The sequence below is a fragment of the Mandrillus leucophaeus genome, unplaced genomic scaffold (assembly GCF_000951045.1).
Source record: "Mandrillus leucophaeus isolate KB7577 unplaced genomic scaffold, Mleu.le_1.0 Scaffold573, whole genome shotgun sequence".
In the NCBI taxonomy this organism is placed as follows: Eukaryota; Metazoa; Chordata; class Mammalia; order Primates; family Cercopithecidae; genus Mandrillus; species Mandrillus leucophaeus.
Window position 1 is genome coordinate 1,992,505 of NW_012106175.1, and position 16,972 is coordinate 2,009,476.

Genomic DNA, 16,972 nt, shown 5'->3' on the forward strand with positions numbered 1-16,972 from the left:
AAATAGAGATGGGGTTTTACCATGTTGGCCAGGCTGGTCTCAAACTCATGTCCTCAAGCCATCTACCCACCTAGGCCTTCCAAAGTGCTGGGATTACAGACGTGAGCCACTGCACCCGGCCTGTTTTGTTGATTTGTTTTTTGATTTCAATGTTTAAAATTTAGTTTCTGGTAAAAGATGATAACATTTGAGTTCTAATTTGCTGTCAACTCTGCCACCAGAAAAAAAGTAATAGGAATGAAATTATTCTCAGCAAAATACTTTAATCTCTTAGAATTAAAAGCTTAAAAGTATTAAATGCATTTTAGGTCTTTATTAGTTCTCCGGAACTAAAATTGTATTTCAGCAAAAATAATGAATTAAAATTTTGCTCATTAATTACCAAATATTTATTTCAGAACCATAATATGAAACGCACAGAAACAAAAGCACACAAACAACTCCGAAAAAAATTACTTGGTATCTCTTAGAGAAGAAAAATGTCTTCTTCGGGGCAAGAAGTGTGTTATTCTGTGTCACTTTCAGAAAGAGGTCACACGTTTTCTCATTGATCTTACTTCCTATTTGGTAGCAAAATAATGTGAGATGAGGCAGTGAACATTCCTGGCGACAAGCCCAGATGTGAAAAAATATGTGTCAGGACATTTTCTGAATTCCATCTTTTTCCCAGAGATATTCTTGCAGATGAATGGTCTTTGCCCTACGTCAGGGATACAATCACATGGCTGTACTTTAGGAGGAAGTCTTCTGGCAGCCCATTACTTATAAACACAAGCCAGCTGGATTCCAGGCGTGCACTCGAAATTCCCTGGCAGTCCTATTACACGGCTACGTGGCTTCAGCCAGTGGGTTCCCAGGAATTTACTACCAAAGCATAAACAGGCTACAAGTGTCCTGTTTGCCCTTGTTTTTACAAAGAGATAAGGAAAAGGGTCACTTTCTTTCTGTGAAGGTGGGTGGAGTGGAGAAGAGATTTGGGAGAAGTACAGTGTCATTAAATCGACCTGAAATGCTTTTGAACATCTCTGTTCCTCAGGCAACATCAGGAACACTGAGAAGCTGAGCTATGACAAACAACACCAGTATGAGATCCTGGTGACCGCCTACGACTGTGGACAGAAGCCCGCTGCTCAGGACACCCTGGTGCAGGTGGATGTGAAGCCAGTTTGCAAGCCTGGCTGGCAAGGTGGGCCTGTTTTATCAGTCTTGTGTGAAGGCAGCATGGTCTGGTGTATAGAAAGTGCTGTACTTGTTCTCAAATCATCACAACACACAACTTTTTTAAGTATAGTCACTTTGCTGTGAGAAATAAAGTAGCTTGCTTATTCTCACAACTCTTAGGTAATATATTATCCCCATTTTTCAGCTGAGAATGTCAGAGACATCTCCTCTAACCTCATGCGCCCTGCTTGTCCAGTGCTCCCTTTCTCAAATCTCATGACATCTTTGATCAATAGAAATTATCTCACAGCATGTAGGAGAAATTGCCAGCAAGCCTATTCACTTTACCCTAGGGTGCTGAGTCTACCTAATGCATTTCAAGTTTTACATCACGGATCAACACCTAGGGAAAGTCATCGTGTTCTTTGTGCTCACACAGAGTGCACACAGGCAGAGGCGGGAGACCCAGAATCCAGCCTCTGGATTAGGGAGTATATAAAATGTTGACTCTGGGAATGAAGAAGCAATGGCTTTTGATGGAGGTGGATTTTTTTGTCAGTTTAGCTCTTTTAAAATGCAAGGAAAACTAAATGCTTAGGTCGCCCTTAGATAATAGAGTTTATCACTGAACTGAGGGCAAGTAAGGAAGGTGAGGACAGCTGCATAGATGGACCTTACAGAGATTTGAGTGATTTGTGGAATAATAATAGCTTTAGTGGTAATGCTAATAGATCTGGTGGCTGAGCAGTGATTCTAGAATTATCTCTGCACCATTATTTTGGTGGCCCAATGACTCCCTGTCTCTACTTCATGTGTTGAAGATGCTGCAGGCTATTGCTTACTCATAACTCATAAAGTGCTTCATTTCTGAGTATTGCCTTCTTTTGGTGTGTCTTTAAGCTTCTGCCTCCCCCTTATATTCTCATATTTTCTCTCTGTCTCTCTGCCTCTCCCTCTCTCTCTCTCTCTCTCTCTCTCTCTCTCTCTCTGTCTCTCTCTGCTATCTTTAATTCTTAAATTCCCTAGAAAGAGTTGATATTAGTCACTCACATCCATGTAGGGAAGACTGATGCCAGACCACCCTATAAATCTCTCATCAGTCCTTGAATGACTGCCTTTTATTCAGTTATTCATTCCTAATCCAATTCATCAGGGTCAGATGGCAGGACATTATGGTACAAAGTAAGGACACCTGTGTCTGAGAAGCTGCCTGACATCATTCCCCTCAGAAGGCAGTTCTCAAAGCGCTCCTCCCTTGAACAACTTGATCTCCCTTAAACTTAAAACTGAAAAGATCGGAAGGGGTAATTTAACCCACCTCTGGAGAGAGCCAGAGTTGTTTGCCTTTGAACAAAGTAGAAAAGACGAAATGCTCAGTAGAGGAACCACAGGTAAGGCACATGAGAGATAAAGAACAAAGCAGAGTCATCTTTATGTCAGTCTGCTAGGATCAAGGAAGAGACATAGAAAGAAGGACAAGCCAGAGTGGGAAACTTTGTTTTCCCAACCTCGGGGAGCCTGAGCTCCGATTGGTATAATTCACTAGACCCAAGGACCCTGCAGACAGACTTCTGTCTTGTTCACCACTGAATTTCTCAAGCTTGGTGCGGTGTCTAGTGCCAGTGGTGGGTGCTCAAGAAAATAGTCATTGAATGAATGAATGGATGGACGAATGAAATAAAAGGTATCTGAGTTAAGAAGAACTCGCCTTGTTTTGTTTTTAACTCATGGGGATTAGCTCCAGTGAAGGTGTGGCCTTTGAAGAGAAAACCTGGAAAAAATATATAAACTCTCTATGCATGAAATATGTTCACAATGAGAATTTAAGTGGGAAAAGCAAAACACACAGCTCTATCAGGGGAATAGTCCCAATGTTTCTTTGACTCTGACAAATGAGGCACCTACAGATTTGTGATTACATTTTTATTCCTATATTTAAATGTAATTTCCTAACAGAATTTGTACTTATTAAATGTATGCAAGGAAAAACCTGGTCACAATGTTTAACTCTACATGCGAAGAATGTATTGAGCACCACCCTGTAGTGCACACTGCTGTTTGCGTCCGGACAAACCTTGTTGGGCAAGGCTGGTGCCCATTTGCTGTTGTGTCTCCAGTGCCCAGCACAGAGTCAGACATGATGCAGGCACTTAGCAAGTGTTTAATGATGGAGGAATGGTCAGCAAAACTTTGGTTTAAAAAATGTACCTTTCTGTGGAATAAAGAAAGCAGGGAAGAGGCAATTCCCTGCATCCATTGATAGGCAAAATGATTTAAACACATGTAACATCAGAATCAGCTACTTCATGGTGGCTTCCCTGCCTTAGCTGTGTGGGCTATGATGAGGTTTCTCTTCAAATAACCTGATCAATACTTTACTCTTTAATTCATAGTACTCCCCCACCCCTTTTTCCTTTTTCTCTTTTTTTCCTTTCTGCCTTTGCTACATGCCCAGACACGCCATAGTACCAGGCTTATCAGTACCAGCTCACATTCCTTTCCTTATTTGGAAAGAAGACTAGCTCTCTAGCTCATTGCAGACACCCCTTCCCCTTTTCCCCGCTCTCCCTTATGTGCCCACCCTATCTAAAGAAAGTTCAAATGTTTACCCATCCAGGATTAGTTCAAATTGTGCGACCCGACCCCAGCCAATGGGGAGAGGGTACAGGGGCAGGACATGCGTCAGGAATAAAGGCTTTCCTGCCCCTTTGCTCAGGTGTGGTCTCATGGTGACTGGCCAAGGAGAAGCACCCCTCTGCACAGAAGTAAAATTGCTTTGCTAAGGATCCTTTGTTTGAGTGTTCAATTTCCTTAGGATTTTGAGCGTTATTCCCAACAGCTGTGGTGGCAGAAGCTGACAATGAATTCTTCATCCTTAATCTTCTCCCTCCAGCTTACCCCTTGCAATTCCTTCCTGCCTAAAGGGAAATGACTTAGAACAGGTACAAGAATTCAAACTGCCAAACTGTGTTTGGCATCCAGAGCCAGAATCTGGGATGTCTTCTCTCTCAGTCACTGCTCCAGTAGGCTTCTAGATCATAGACAGGCCCTCCAGGCTCTCTGATATGTAGAGCAGGCCATAGGACCTTTCTACCATTCCTGTCCCAGCTCCTAGACCTAGAGAGGAACCTCCTCTCCTCCTCCCAGCCTATGAATTCACTTCATTCCTCCACTTGGACAACGCTGAACTCTTCTTACTCGCTCATCTTGGGGCCTATTCTGTCTTATATCCAGGGCTGCAGCCTCTTAACTGGAAGTTCACCTTTCTCCAGGGAAGAACTGACCACAACTGGTCTGAGTTGTGTGTCTCTTGTCCTGCCCCTTCTCCCAGCTGTGCAGAGCAAACTGGAATGAACCGTGTTTTACTGGCTTGCTTGCTACTTGCAGATGATGCAGACTGCCCCTTACTGTGAGTGGGCATCAGATGCCTTGGGGGAAAGGTTTGGCTTTTCACGGAGCCAGTATGGGGTGAATCCTGCACTTTGTAAATGGACCAGGAACACAGAGAGGGGAGGACATTCAGGGGAACAATGAACAATATGAGGAGAGCAGTTTGGCTTGCAGAGAAGGCTGTGCCTGGAGAGATGTGGAAAGCAAGATTGGAGGGGCCTGCAGTAGGGGAGGGTGGGTGGCTGAGGTTTTGAGGTCAAGGTGAGGAGCTGCAGTGAGCCTCAATCCCCTCAGATCCAGCTGAGAGGGGGCTGTGTGCGTTTGCCAGATGTAATTCCACTTAATTCTCTGGGAGAACAGAGGTTCCTCCCAAACTGACTTCTCACAAGCAACTGGAGTAACCAAGCAAATGCACTTTGGCAGTTTGAATTCTGGTACCTGTTCCAAGCCATTTCCTTTTAAGCAGGAGGGGATTGCACCCAGTGAATCCAATCCATTACATGCAAGAGCTCCCGCCTCCCCCAAGCAATCCCGATCAGCGTGTCACCTAGTCCTTACTGTGGCCAGCTTCTTCCAGGGAGCTTTCTCAGAGCAAAGGACCCTGCCCACAGCTGGAGCCTTTCCTTCCTCCTCAGGACCCATGAGGACTTGCTCTCAGATTCCAGTGATGCCCCAGGGCAGTGGCCCTCATTGTTTATCACAATTGCCCCTTCCATGGGCAGGACTAGAAGAGGCTTTCTCTGAATGCTACTGGCCTTACCCAACTATGCACAGAAGGACATCTTAGACCCCGGCTCTTCTGCTGCCTGCCTTTCAGACCTTAGCCAAAGTACTATCTACGAAGGCTATGGTTTTCTAATTCCTGTCTTTTCTCTGTGGGTTGGTCTTATCTTCTCCCTTAGGGCAGAACCACACTTCTTGCAGCCCATGCACTGAACTTTCCATCCGTCACCTAAGCATGAACTAAAAGTGTGTTTGCTGGCATCACTCACCAATGGGCAGGGTGGGGCTTATCAAGGTTTTAGCTTACAGCAAGGGGAAGAAGGAAGTCTTTGTATCCAGAAAATAAGCCCAGAGTACCTGGCACATGCATCTTGCTCTTATGTGAGCTTTGTCTTCTCTGCTGTATTCTGAGATTGTTTTTCTGAATAGGTGGTAATGGTCAGCTCACTCTGCAGTGAGGAGGAACTTTGCTGAAGGGAACACTCCCATTCTCAGTTGGCCAGGGAAGAGGATGGCTCAAAGCATAAGCCAGACCTGTTTTGTTCTGAGCTTTGAGAACTCACAGTGTGCTTAGAGGTACCTCTAGTTTTCAGGGATGAAAAATTATATTAGGAACTAGGAAAGTGAAGCACCTGCAGTAGGTCACATGCTAATGACAGGCTTGCATCCTGCCTCTCATGCCAAGTGTTTGAATTTGCAGTCTTTCTTTTAAAAATTTAATTTAATTTTAAGTTCCGGGATACATGTGCAGGACATGCAGGTTTATTACATAGGTAAACATGTGCCATGGTGGTTTGCTGTCCCTATCAACCCATCACCTAGGTATTAAGCCCCACATGCATTAGCTATTTATCCTGATGTACTCCCTCCTCCCTGCCACCTGACAGGCCCCAGTGTGTGATGTTCCCCTCCCTGTGTCCATGTGTTCTCATTGTTCAGCTCCCATTTATAAATGAAAACATGCAGTGTTTGGTTTTCTGTTCCTGCATTCGTTTGCTGAGGTTAATGCTTTCCAGCTCCATCCATGTCCCTGCAAAGGACATGGTCTTTTTCCTTTTTATGGCCACATAGTATTCCATGGTATGTGTGTGTGTATGTGTGTATGTATGTGTGTGTGTGTGTGTGTGTATATGTATGTGTGTGTGTGTATATATATATGAACTACATTTTCTTTAAGGGATTAGGTTTTAACATATGAATTTGGAAAGGACACAAACATTTAGTTATAGCACTGACTGTCTTAAGGGAGTAAGAAGGAGATGACTTACAAAAGCTATCTTTGAAGTCTTCAAGGGCAGGGTCTTAGTAGAGTAGTTAGGATGGGAAGGAGAGGTTTTGAATGTTGTCCTCATGGTAAGGACCTATGGTTACCTGATGTTATAAGGGGCCCAGCAAGAAAGAATGAGTAAGGAGTCCTCGTGGAACTAGATAGTCTGTTTGAGTTCTAAGAGTACTGTTTTCACTTTTACTATTTATTGTCTTATATGGTATTTTCCACCATTAGCAGATGAGCTATTGTCTACAAAGCATCATTTAAAGAGGGAACAGGTCCGGGTGCAGTGGCTCATACCTTTAATCCTAGCACTTTGGGAGGCTGAGGCAGGTGGATCACTTGAGGCCAGGAGTTTGAAACCAGCCTGGCCAACATCGTGAATCCCTGTCTCTACTAAAAATACAAAATATTAGCCAAGTATAGTGTTGCATGCCTGCAATCCCAGCTACTTGGGAGGCTGAGGCAGGATAATCACTTGAACCTGGGAGGTGGAGATTGCAGTGAGTCCGTGTTGTGCCACTGCATTCCTGCCTGGGTGACACAGTGAGACTCTGTCTCAAAAAAAAAAAAAAAAAATATATATATATATATAGAGAGAGAGAGAGAGAGAGAGAGAGAGAGAGAGAGAGAACAGATTTGAGAAATAGTAGATAGACTCAGCAGACCCTGGTAGACAAACTGGATAAGGAAGAGAAGGATAGGTCTGCCTCTCCCATTGGGCACATGGGCCCCCAGATGGATTATGGTGCCAGTCGCTGAGGTGGCGACATGGAAGGAGGAGGAGTTATCTGCAGCAGCTAAAGAGTCCATTTTAAAGAAAAGATCAATGCGAGGTGCCAGAGATGTCTAGTGGGCAGTGGGATTTTCACATCTGATGCTTAGGAGAAAGGTATGTGCTAGAGATGGAGATTTGAGTCTCCTGGATATATGTGCTTGATAGTGGAGGGCTTGGGCATGGATCTCATTACACATAGAGTAAGAAGAGGGCTACAGATACTCCCAGAGATAAAGAATCCTCTAAATAGGCTGCTAGATAGCCTTGTGGGGATCCCAGGTTGCACATGTCTCAAGTTGAGTGTTTCTAAACTTTCTCTAATTTCTTTTATACTTTTTACTTCCATAGGTTTTTGGGGAATGGGTGGTATTTGGTTACATGAGTAAGTTCTTTAGTGGTGGTTTGTGAGGTTTTGGTGTACCCATCACCCGAGCACTATATATTGGACCCAGTTTGGTCTTCTTAGTGTTTCCCTCTTGTCAACTGAGTGAAATTACCCAAGCCTGTGTGTGCTATGATGACCTGGAGAAGGACCTGCGTCCCTTTGTGGACCAGAGCACTGCAGAGGATGTAGTACCTTTGGAGGTTGTCAGGGTGAGGGTGGCAGTAACAGCAGTGGGCCCAGCCAGAGACTGAGCTTAGCCACATGTCCCTGCTGAACCCTCCTCACAGGGCACTGACCTGTCCTTTAGAGGATCGTTTATAATTCAGTTGGTAGTTTGAGGGTTTTTTGTTTGTTTGTTTAGTTTTTCTTTTATTTTACGTTATGCTGTTTGGAGAAGTGCATCCCATGTTTATGCTTTCCTTTATTCTTTTTAATCCCTTGGCCCATCTTTTTCGATGTTTCAAGCTGAAAGATTGTCTTCAACACTGATTTGGTACATTTTCCCTTTTATTGTTGCAAGTCAGATATTGTATTCATTATTTGTTCCTGCCAGAATGAACCCAAAGTTCAGTATTTCACTATCCCTTTATGCAAAATTATTCCCCTTTGAAGAGAGCCACCAGAGACTTCCTCGTGGGCTTTCACCATTTTCCCCCAGATGTGTTGCTGACCGGACTTCCAGCTTTTCTGTGGCTGAGGCTCCCCAGACTGAAGAATCAGCTGTCCGGCCCCCAAGGAGCCTTTCTTTGTCCGCCCGCCTCTTCCATGAGTGTGATCCCATGGCAGCTAATTAGACCTTGCTCAGCAGCAATTCACACACCACCACCAGTTGGAAGTTTCTCCCACAGGCCAACCAATTTCGGTTCCTTTTACCTTCCCAATGAGATGTCCTATTTAAAAGAAAAAGAAAGAGAGATGCAGCCACATAATTGAACCATTTCTTCTCTGTTCTTTGGGTTTTGAATAATTCTCCAGGTGCGTCAAATTGTCGGCACTGTGTCTTCCACCATCCCACAAACAGGTCCTTCATTAGGAAGGAAGGGTGGTGGCTTTCGGAGAAGCGCTTCTCAAACTCGAACATGCACTTGAGTCAGTGGGGGTGGGGGGATCTTGGCAAAATGCAGATCCTGATTTAATAAGTCTGCGGTAGGTCTGGCTGCTTCCATCAACTTCACTTTGACTAAGACCGTGCAGAAAATAGTTACCAGACACCTGAGTATGTCTAACGCTTTTGTGCTGAAAAGACAGCAGCAGAAAGACAGCATCTAATCAGCATTAGATTAGCAGCAACTAATCTAATGCTGGCTAGATTCATTGCTCTTTGTTATTGGCAATGTGAGAGACACTGAAATTGAATGCATATTACACGGTGGAAAATATTTTTTTTTGGAGTGAATTAGTTAACCCTTTAGTGAAGGCCTACCCTGTGCTAAAGGCTGGGAATATGGGTAGATCTACCAGGACTCCGAGTATAGAAGGAGATGATAGAAATGCTGAGGATAAAAGCTGCACTGGAGGGACTGTGGGAAGACAAAGGGGATACTTAACACTGAACCAGGCAGGAGCCCCAGGGAGATGTTCCTGGAGCAAATCTAGAAAAATACTGGGCTTTAGCACAGAGAGGAGGGGATATTCCAGACTAGAAAACAGGTGTTAGGTGAGAGAACACAATGCAGCTGGAGCAGGGGGAAGAAGACCAGACTGGCCAACTGAGGACCAGGTCATGGAGGGAGGGCCTCCTCCTGTATCACCCTGAGGACAGGGGAGCTGCAGAGGCTTTTCTGCCTCCATGTGGTTACAAGTATCTTAGGGAAGAAGGACTCCTCGGCAAACCACGTAGATGGTGGCTGGAATGCAGAGACTCAGGGGAGGGAGGCCAGCAGAAAAGAATGATTATTTCTGAGTGCACTTTCAAGTGGAGCACTCCCCCAAAAGTACTAAAAGTCATGTATTTATTGCAAACTCAAGTTAAAGTGGGCATCGAGGTTAGATTTCAGGCAAATCTCATGAGATTCCATAGGCAAAGGGACAAAGGTGGCAGTTGGGCGTGTCTGGGGCTGAAGAAGACCCTGCTACACCTTGTCAAGTGTATCTCCCAGTTGTCTCTGCAGCTGTCACCTGCCGCCACCCTCCTGAGGAGATAAACACCCAGGAGTCCAGGGGTCAGCTGGTCCCCTTGCCCCTTCCAAAAGTCAGATGGGTTATTAAATAAACTGAGGATCTGGCTTACATTTTACTACGTGAAAGGCATTGATTTCAAATCAGAAGGTGATAAGCCCAAGAAGGTGTCCAGATTTGCTTGGGAAAGTGGGCTCAGGGCATTACCAGAAAGACAGAGTAAAGAAGGATTCTTGCCCTCGGTTCTCTCTTTTACTGTCCTGCCAGGGTGTCTGAGGTTCCAACATTGCAGTGCCAACCTTTTATTTTAATAGATAATCCCCCCTGAAAATGAAAATACCTCCTGCAGGAGTCCCACGTTAGGAGTCAGCAAAGTGTAGCCTACAGGACAAATCTGGTTGACTGTTTTTGTACAACTGTAAACTAAGAGATGGCTTTTAGATTTTAAATCATTGAAAAAAGAAAAATAATATTTTATAGCACATTAAAACTATGTGGAGTTTTATTCTTAGTGCATATAGATAAAGATTTATTGGAACATGACCACACTCATTAGTTCACAGAGTGCCTATGGTTACCCTACAACAGGAGAGCCGAGTCGTTTCAATAGAGATTATGTGGCCCTCAAGGCCTAAATATTTACTATTTGGTTCTTTACAGAAAAAGTTTTCTGACCCCTGCATGAAGCTCTTGTTGTCCATTGACGCCTTAGCAGGGAGTGGGTGATTAGATGCATAGCAAAGCCTTGAAAGAATGAGAGATCAAATGGACCTATTTAGACAGAGGCAAAGAACTGTAAAAGTCCAAAGCAAAGTTCACTGCACAAAGCGCAGGAACATCCTGTGAGATAAGCAATTCTAGCCCATTTAATAGATAAGGAAAACTTAGATTGACTGTCTTGCCGAAAATCTCACAGCGGTAAATGGTAAACATGGAATTCAAATTCATATCAGCCTATTCCAGAGGGCATCTTACTGTGTCAGAAGTAAGAAAGAGGATAGAAAAAGGGGGTTGAGAATTTCCAAAGGGGGCTGTTATGAGCTTTGCAAAAGGGTGTCTCAGAAAACAGTTTAGAAGAGAAGCACAGCCTATATGTCCTTAAGCAGCGTAGTCAACTTTTCAGTTACCTTAGCTGTAAGATGGTGATGAGACTTACCTGGAAAGGGTAGCTGGAGTTCAATGGGACAATGTCTACATAGCACCTAAGAGGCACCATGACTCTCATTTCCTTGATTGAACAAGGTCTAGGGAACCATTGCCTTGAAATTATAATTTGTTCAAAAATAAACCCAGGCTTGAAGACTGTCCATCTTTCAGATACTATTTGCCGGAAACTAAAGTTACCTCTGATTATCTCATGGCCCAGAGAAACACAAAGTGGGCCCGAGACTTAGGTGTTAAGCTTCAAACCCAAAGATGCCGGGCCCAAGTGTGGCTCCTCACACCACGGCAGGAAGACTCTACTTTCTCCTTAAAGAGAATTCAGCCTGAAAAATTACCCCTATACCTTTCCATTCAATAGGACAGCACTGACTTTTTGAGCTTCATACCAGAGGGCTCAGCTTCTTCCTCCACCCTCACAGTCTCTTTCCTATCCTTTTGAATCTCTACTATTTATCAATAACCTCTCTTCTCCTTGTCCCCATTTTTGACTTGCCTCTCCTTCCCCCTCATTTCTTCTACATTCTTCTGGTTCCTTCTGCTCCTCTTCCCTTTTCTAAGCATATGCCCTGAACCCCACGCAGGGGTAGGTGATGGGGGAATGGGGTCAGGTCAAACCAGTGGAGATGGAGCTAGGTATGGAGTGAGAAGGGCTGAACCCAACCCTTAGCTGGATCATAATCTAGCCACAGGCTTTGCTTAAGCTATTTCTCTGGCTGAGCTTTGGTTCTGTAACTGTAAATTAAGAATCATAATCCTTGGCCAAGCTATTTTGTAAGATTGTTAAGACCAAAAGAGATTGTAGTGTGGAAGTACTTCAAAAAATTTAAATCCCTATGCAAATGAATGCTATGATTAAATTGGGAAAATAGACACCGTCATGCAAATGAACACACACACACACACACGAGTACACACATTTAAATCCATAGAATTGAGTAAGGCTGTGTGGCTTAAGCATCATGTTCTGGATTTTTGTACTTAAGATTGGGATCAAAGGGAGACAATGGGGTGGGGTAGAAAGTGTACAGTCCTGGGGGTCAGCCCAGGAACGCAGATTTCAGTCCCAGCTAGGCCCTAGCTCACTCTGCAACCTTGGAAAAGTCACTGCTGTTCAGCTTTGGCTTGCCTAAATGTAAGTGCCTTCTTGTGAGGACCAGATGAAAGGTGCCAGCGGAGAGCCTTTCACAGAACCCCACACGGTGGGGCTCAGAGAACAGCAGCGCTTTTTAGTTCCCTTTATGTCAATTTTTAAAAATCACAATGGAGTATTTTTTCCTCAAATAATTGGAAAAACCATTATTGAGGCCTGAATTCCACTGACTGCAGCAGCGTGACCTCAGGGCAGGTGCTCCGGGGGTTTACAGCTGCTAAGGGGATTGCTCAGATCTGCCTGGCAAGCAGCTGAGCTCCTGGCGGAGGGCCTCGGGGGGGGCACTTCTCCGTGAATAATGACCTGTTTTGACATCACTGACATAGCCGATCATTAAGGTGCAACAAATGGCTCTGTACAGGATGCTGATTTACCTACTCAATGGTATCTTAATGTGCTTAAAGAGCTGCCAGATAAAAGTGCCCATGCTTCAGTCTGCTTTGACCTGACTCTCCCGTGGATCCGCCTGGAGAGTAATGAGCCTTAGAGGTTTTCAAGGCCCAATAATATCAGCCCTGAGGGGAAGAGGGTGTGGGCAGACTTCACTCATCCCGAAGAGTACTCAATAATGATAGTAATAATCATTACCACTGACTGAGCACTTACTATTTGCCAAGCCTTATCTAAGAGCATTCATTGCATGCAGGTGGTCATTTATTCTTCACTGCTCCCTGAAAACTGTTATTTTCCCATTTTACAGATGAGAACACTGAGGTTAATATACTTGCCACACAGCTAGTAATATTGAGGCCAGCTCCATCTGTCTGCAGACATAGAGATCCTCCCCCAATTTCCTACAACGCATCTCAAAGAAAAGGAGAACACTGCCATCTTTTGAGACCGTTGGAGGAAAGTATTTGGGGGAAAGTTCTGAAATTAGAACTCTTTCCCCATGTTAAAAAGAAAATATGTCATTGGATAGTAAGGCAGCCTTGAGAGGGGACCATGGCTTGTGAATGGTGGAGGTGGGAGGGATATCACTCTTGTCACCCAGGCCCACCACTGGGACCTGTCTTCATTCAGGATAACAAGGTCATTCATCACTCAACTTTAGATGACCTCTCAGGGACCACAAGGGGAAAAGCCTTGCCCAAGGTCATGCGGAGAGGTGGAACCACAGCTAGACTCAGGCCTCCTGACTCAGAGCCCCACATGCTACCTCATCTCCCCATGGACCTGGGTCTGCCCCTGAGCTGCACAGTCTGCCTACTCCCTCTTCCACTGGCAGTTCTTTGAAATGTTGCAGTGGGCTTGAATGTCTCCCTGCAGGGAGTCAGCAGAGGATACAGCTTCAGAGTGCAGGCTTCGAAGCCAGAAAGACCCAGGTTCAAATCCAGTTCCATTTGACTCAAGGACACTGGATAAGTCAATTAACCTCTCAGAACCCCCAGATGTGGCATCTGCAAAATGAGGTTAATAGCAGTACCTATTGCAGAGGATTGTCACAAGGCAGAACTGTGCCTGGCAGGTAGGAATGCCTGAATTAATTCTAGCAATGAGGAAAGTGAAGGCAGGGGAGAGCAAGTAGAAGTGGCTAAAGTGCTTTTGGGAGTCTGGCCAGCCTCTCAGCATTATTTGCTGACTGTGTGACCTTAGGCAGGTCATTTGATATCTCAGCCTCAATTGTCTCCATGGTAAAATTACCCTCCTGCTAATCCCTTCCTCAGATGGATGCTGTGCAGGTTGATAACATGTGTAAGAGGCCCAGCAAAGTGCCTGTTAAATGGTGGCTTCCTTCCTGCTCTCTGCACAACCCAGTGGAGGGCAGCCCCAGCCAGCCTGGGTACCTATGCTGCCCCCTGCACACAAGCCATACTTGGATTCTCATAATGTGTGTGACCACAGAAAGTGCCCCTCCTCTTCCTGCCACAGTTGTCCTCATCTCTAAAGTGGGCAGAACAGTGCCCCCTTCTCCCCACGTCTACCTCCCAGAGATCCTGGTGGAGGGAGGAACTGGATGGAGAGCCAGGAGCTGGCCGAGGTTGACCTCAGGAGCTCTGGATTCACACTGTTAAGTGTGGTGTGACCCATGAGGTACCAACTCAGGGACTTGGAGCATTGACCCCACCCTAACCATGCAGAGGGATAGTGCGGGCCGGGCCCAACTAAGCTTCCACTCAACTCAGGACACTTCCCCCAGGGCTGCCTCTGCACCCAGCCAGCCCCTGGGAACCATGAGCTGGAGCGGTGGTGAGGTGAGGGAAGGCAGGTGAGCAGTCCATTCCAATACAGGACAGTCAGGGCACTGACAAGCAAAGGCCAGGGTCTGTGAGAACAAAGGTGAGGTATAGTGGCCAGGCTTGAGAAAGCTTCCCCAAGAAGGTGGCACCTAGGCTGAGGTCTGAAGGATGAGTACATTAACCGGGTGCCTAAGGGGCTGGGGAAGGGGCCAGTGATGGGAAGAAGCAGCGAACAGCATCCGCAGGAGAGCTTGCTGCTTAACTGCTGCACCTCCGGGCATTTCCGTCCACTCTTCTATCAACATTGTGGCTGTATGACTGACAGGAGACAGGCATTTGGGTTGCAGAGAGGAGTTTCAGAGAAGGGTAAGTGATGGAGTAGATGGACTAGTGTGTTTTGTTTTCTTGTTTTTCTTTTCCTTTTTTTATCTTGAATATATTTTTGTATCTTAAAAAATTATTTAATTATTTTTAACACTTTTGTGGGTACATAGTAGGTGTATATATTTATGGGGTTCATGAGATGTTTTGATACACGGATGCAAACTGAAATGAGCATATCATGGAGAATGGAGTATCCATCCCCTCATAAGCATTTATCCTTTGAGTTTCAGTCAATCAAATTACATTCTTTAAGTTATTTTAAAATATGCAGTTAAGTTATTGACTATAGTCACCTTCTCGTGCTGTCAGATAGTAGGTCTTACTCATTCTTTCCATTTTTTATATCCGTTAACCATCCCCACCTCCCCCTATGAACCCCCTACCACCCTTCACAGCCTTTAGTAACCATCCTTCTACTCTCTATATTTATGAGCTCAATTGATTTGATTTTTAGATCCCACAAATAAGTGAGAATATGCAATTTTTGTCTTTCTGTATTTAACTTATTTCACTTAACATAATGATCTCCAGTTCCATCCATGCTGTTGCAAATAACTGGATCTCATTCTCTTTTATGACTGAATAGTACTCCATCATGTTATGTACCACATTTGTTGTATCCATTTATCTGTTAGTGGACACTTAGGTTACTTCCAAATCTTCGTTATTGTAGACAGTGCTGCAACAAACATAGGTGTGCAGATATCTTTTCAATACACTTGATTTCCTTTCTTTGGGGTATATACCTAGCAATGGGATTGCTGGATTAAATGGTAGCTAATTTTTTAGTTTTTTTGAGGAATCTCAAAACCGTTTTCCATAATAGTTGTATTAATTTACATTCCCACCAACAGTGTTCAAGGGTTCCCTTTTCTCCACATCCTCGCCAGCATTTGTTATTGCCTGTCTTTTGACTATGGGCCATTTTAACTGGGGTGACATGATATCTCATTGCAGTTCTGAATTGCATTTCTCTGATGATCAGTGATGTTGAGCACCTTTTCATATGCCTGTTTGCCATTTGTAGGTCTTCTTTTAAGAAATGTCTATTCAAATATTTTGCCCATTCTTTGATCGAATTCCTAGAATTTTTTTCGTGTAGAGTTGTTTGAGCTCCTCATAGAATCTGGTCATTAATCCCGTGTCAGAGGGGTAGTTCGCATAGATCTTCTTCCATTCTGTGGGTTGTCTCTTCACTTTGTTGATTGTTTCCTTTGCTGTGCAGAAGCTTTTTAACTTGATGTGATCCCATTTGTCCATGTTCACCTTGGTTGCCTGTGCTTATAGGGTGTTGCTCAAGAAATCTTTGCACAGACTAATCAGTGTCCTAGAGATTTTCCCCAATGTTTTCTTTTGGCTGTTTTCATAGTTTGAGGTCTTATATTTAAGTCTTTAATTCCTTTTGATGATTTTTGTGTGTGGTGAGAGATGGGGTCTAGTTTCATTCTTCTGCACATGCATATCCAGTTTTCCCAGCACCCCTTAATGAAGAGACTGTCTTTTCTGCAGTGTATGTTTTTGAAACACTTGTCAAAAATAAGATCACTGTGGTTGTGTTACTGTTGGTTTTTATCAGAGATGTGGTGAGGTTTCCAATGCAGACCGTGAAGTAAGTAGATCGAACTGTCTAGAGAGATTCTGTGAGGCAGTGGACATAATAACCAGAGTTCACCTGGCAAAGGCACAATGTAGGTCTCCTTGGGGAGGGCCCCTTCTCCCCACCTTCCATGGAGCCCAGCCAGTCTGGACCCCTGTGGCCTGGGTGTTCCCTGGGCAGGTGAAGAGGGCCAGTCCTGGCCACATGAGCAGCAGGCATGGACAGTGGGGCCCCGGTAGGAGTGGAAGCCCAGGGAGACCTGTGTGGGGAATGTGGAGAACCTGTCTGGGGCCTCTGAAAACTAAGGCATTCAGAGGAGGACTCATTTCTGATGAGTTCTTGGTTGGTGAAGGTTAGTATTTAGAGTAAAATGTGACCTCACTTTCAGCCACAGTTTAAGACAAGTATTATTATTTGGTTACTCTCATTTTAGTAACAAGGCTCTGCTGGTGGACAGTGCTTGAGAAAGCTGTGTTCCTTTCCTGCATTCCCCAGTGCCAGTGTCTGTCTCTGGCCTGAGACTCTGCATCCCTGATTGCAGCAGCCACCCTCACACAGGCTGAACCAGGCAGGCAAGGAGTAGGGAGCTTCTACCTGCTGGGAGGTTTGGTTAATGACAGTTTCACACATGCTGAATCTTCCACCCTTGGTGAGCTTCTAGGGAAATTCAGC

General features: G+C 44.7%; 1 protein-coding gene across 1 annotated transcript in view; it reads left to right on the forward strand.

The window, feature by feature from the left end:
- The window catches only part of CLSTN2 (calsyntenin 2), a 679,153-nt gene that overhangs the window by 541,109 nt on the left and 121,072 nt on the right, over positions 1 to 16,972 (forward strand). The window contains exon 9 of the mRNA XM_011998542.1: positions 1,037 to 1,186. Coding sequence (XP_011853932.1) covers positions 1,037 to 1,186 — 150 coding nt within the window. The remainder of the gene's footprint in view (positions 1 to 1,036; positions 1,187 to 16,972) is intronic.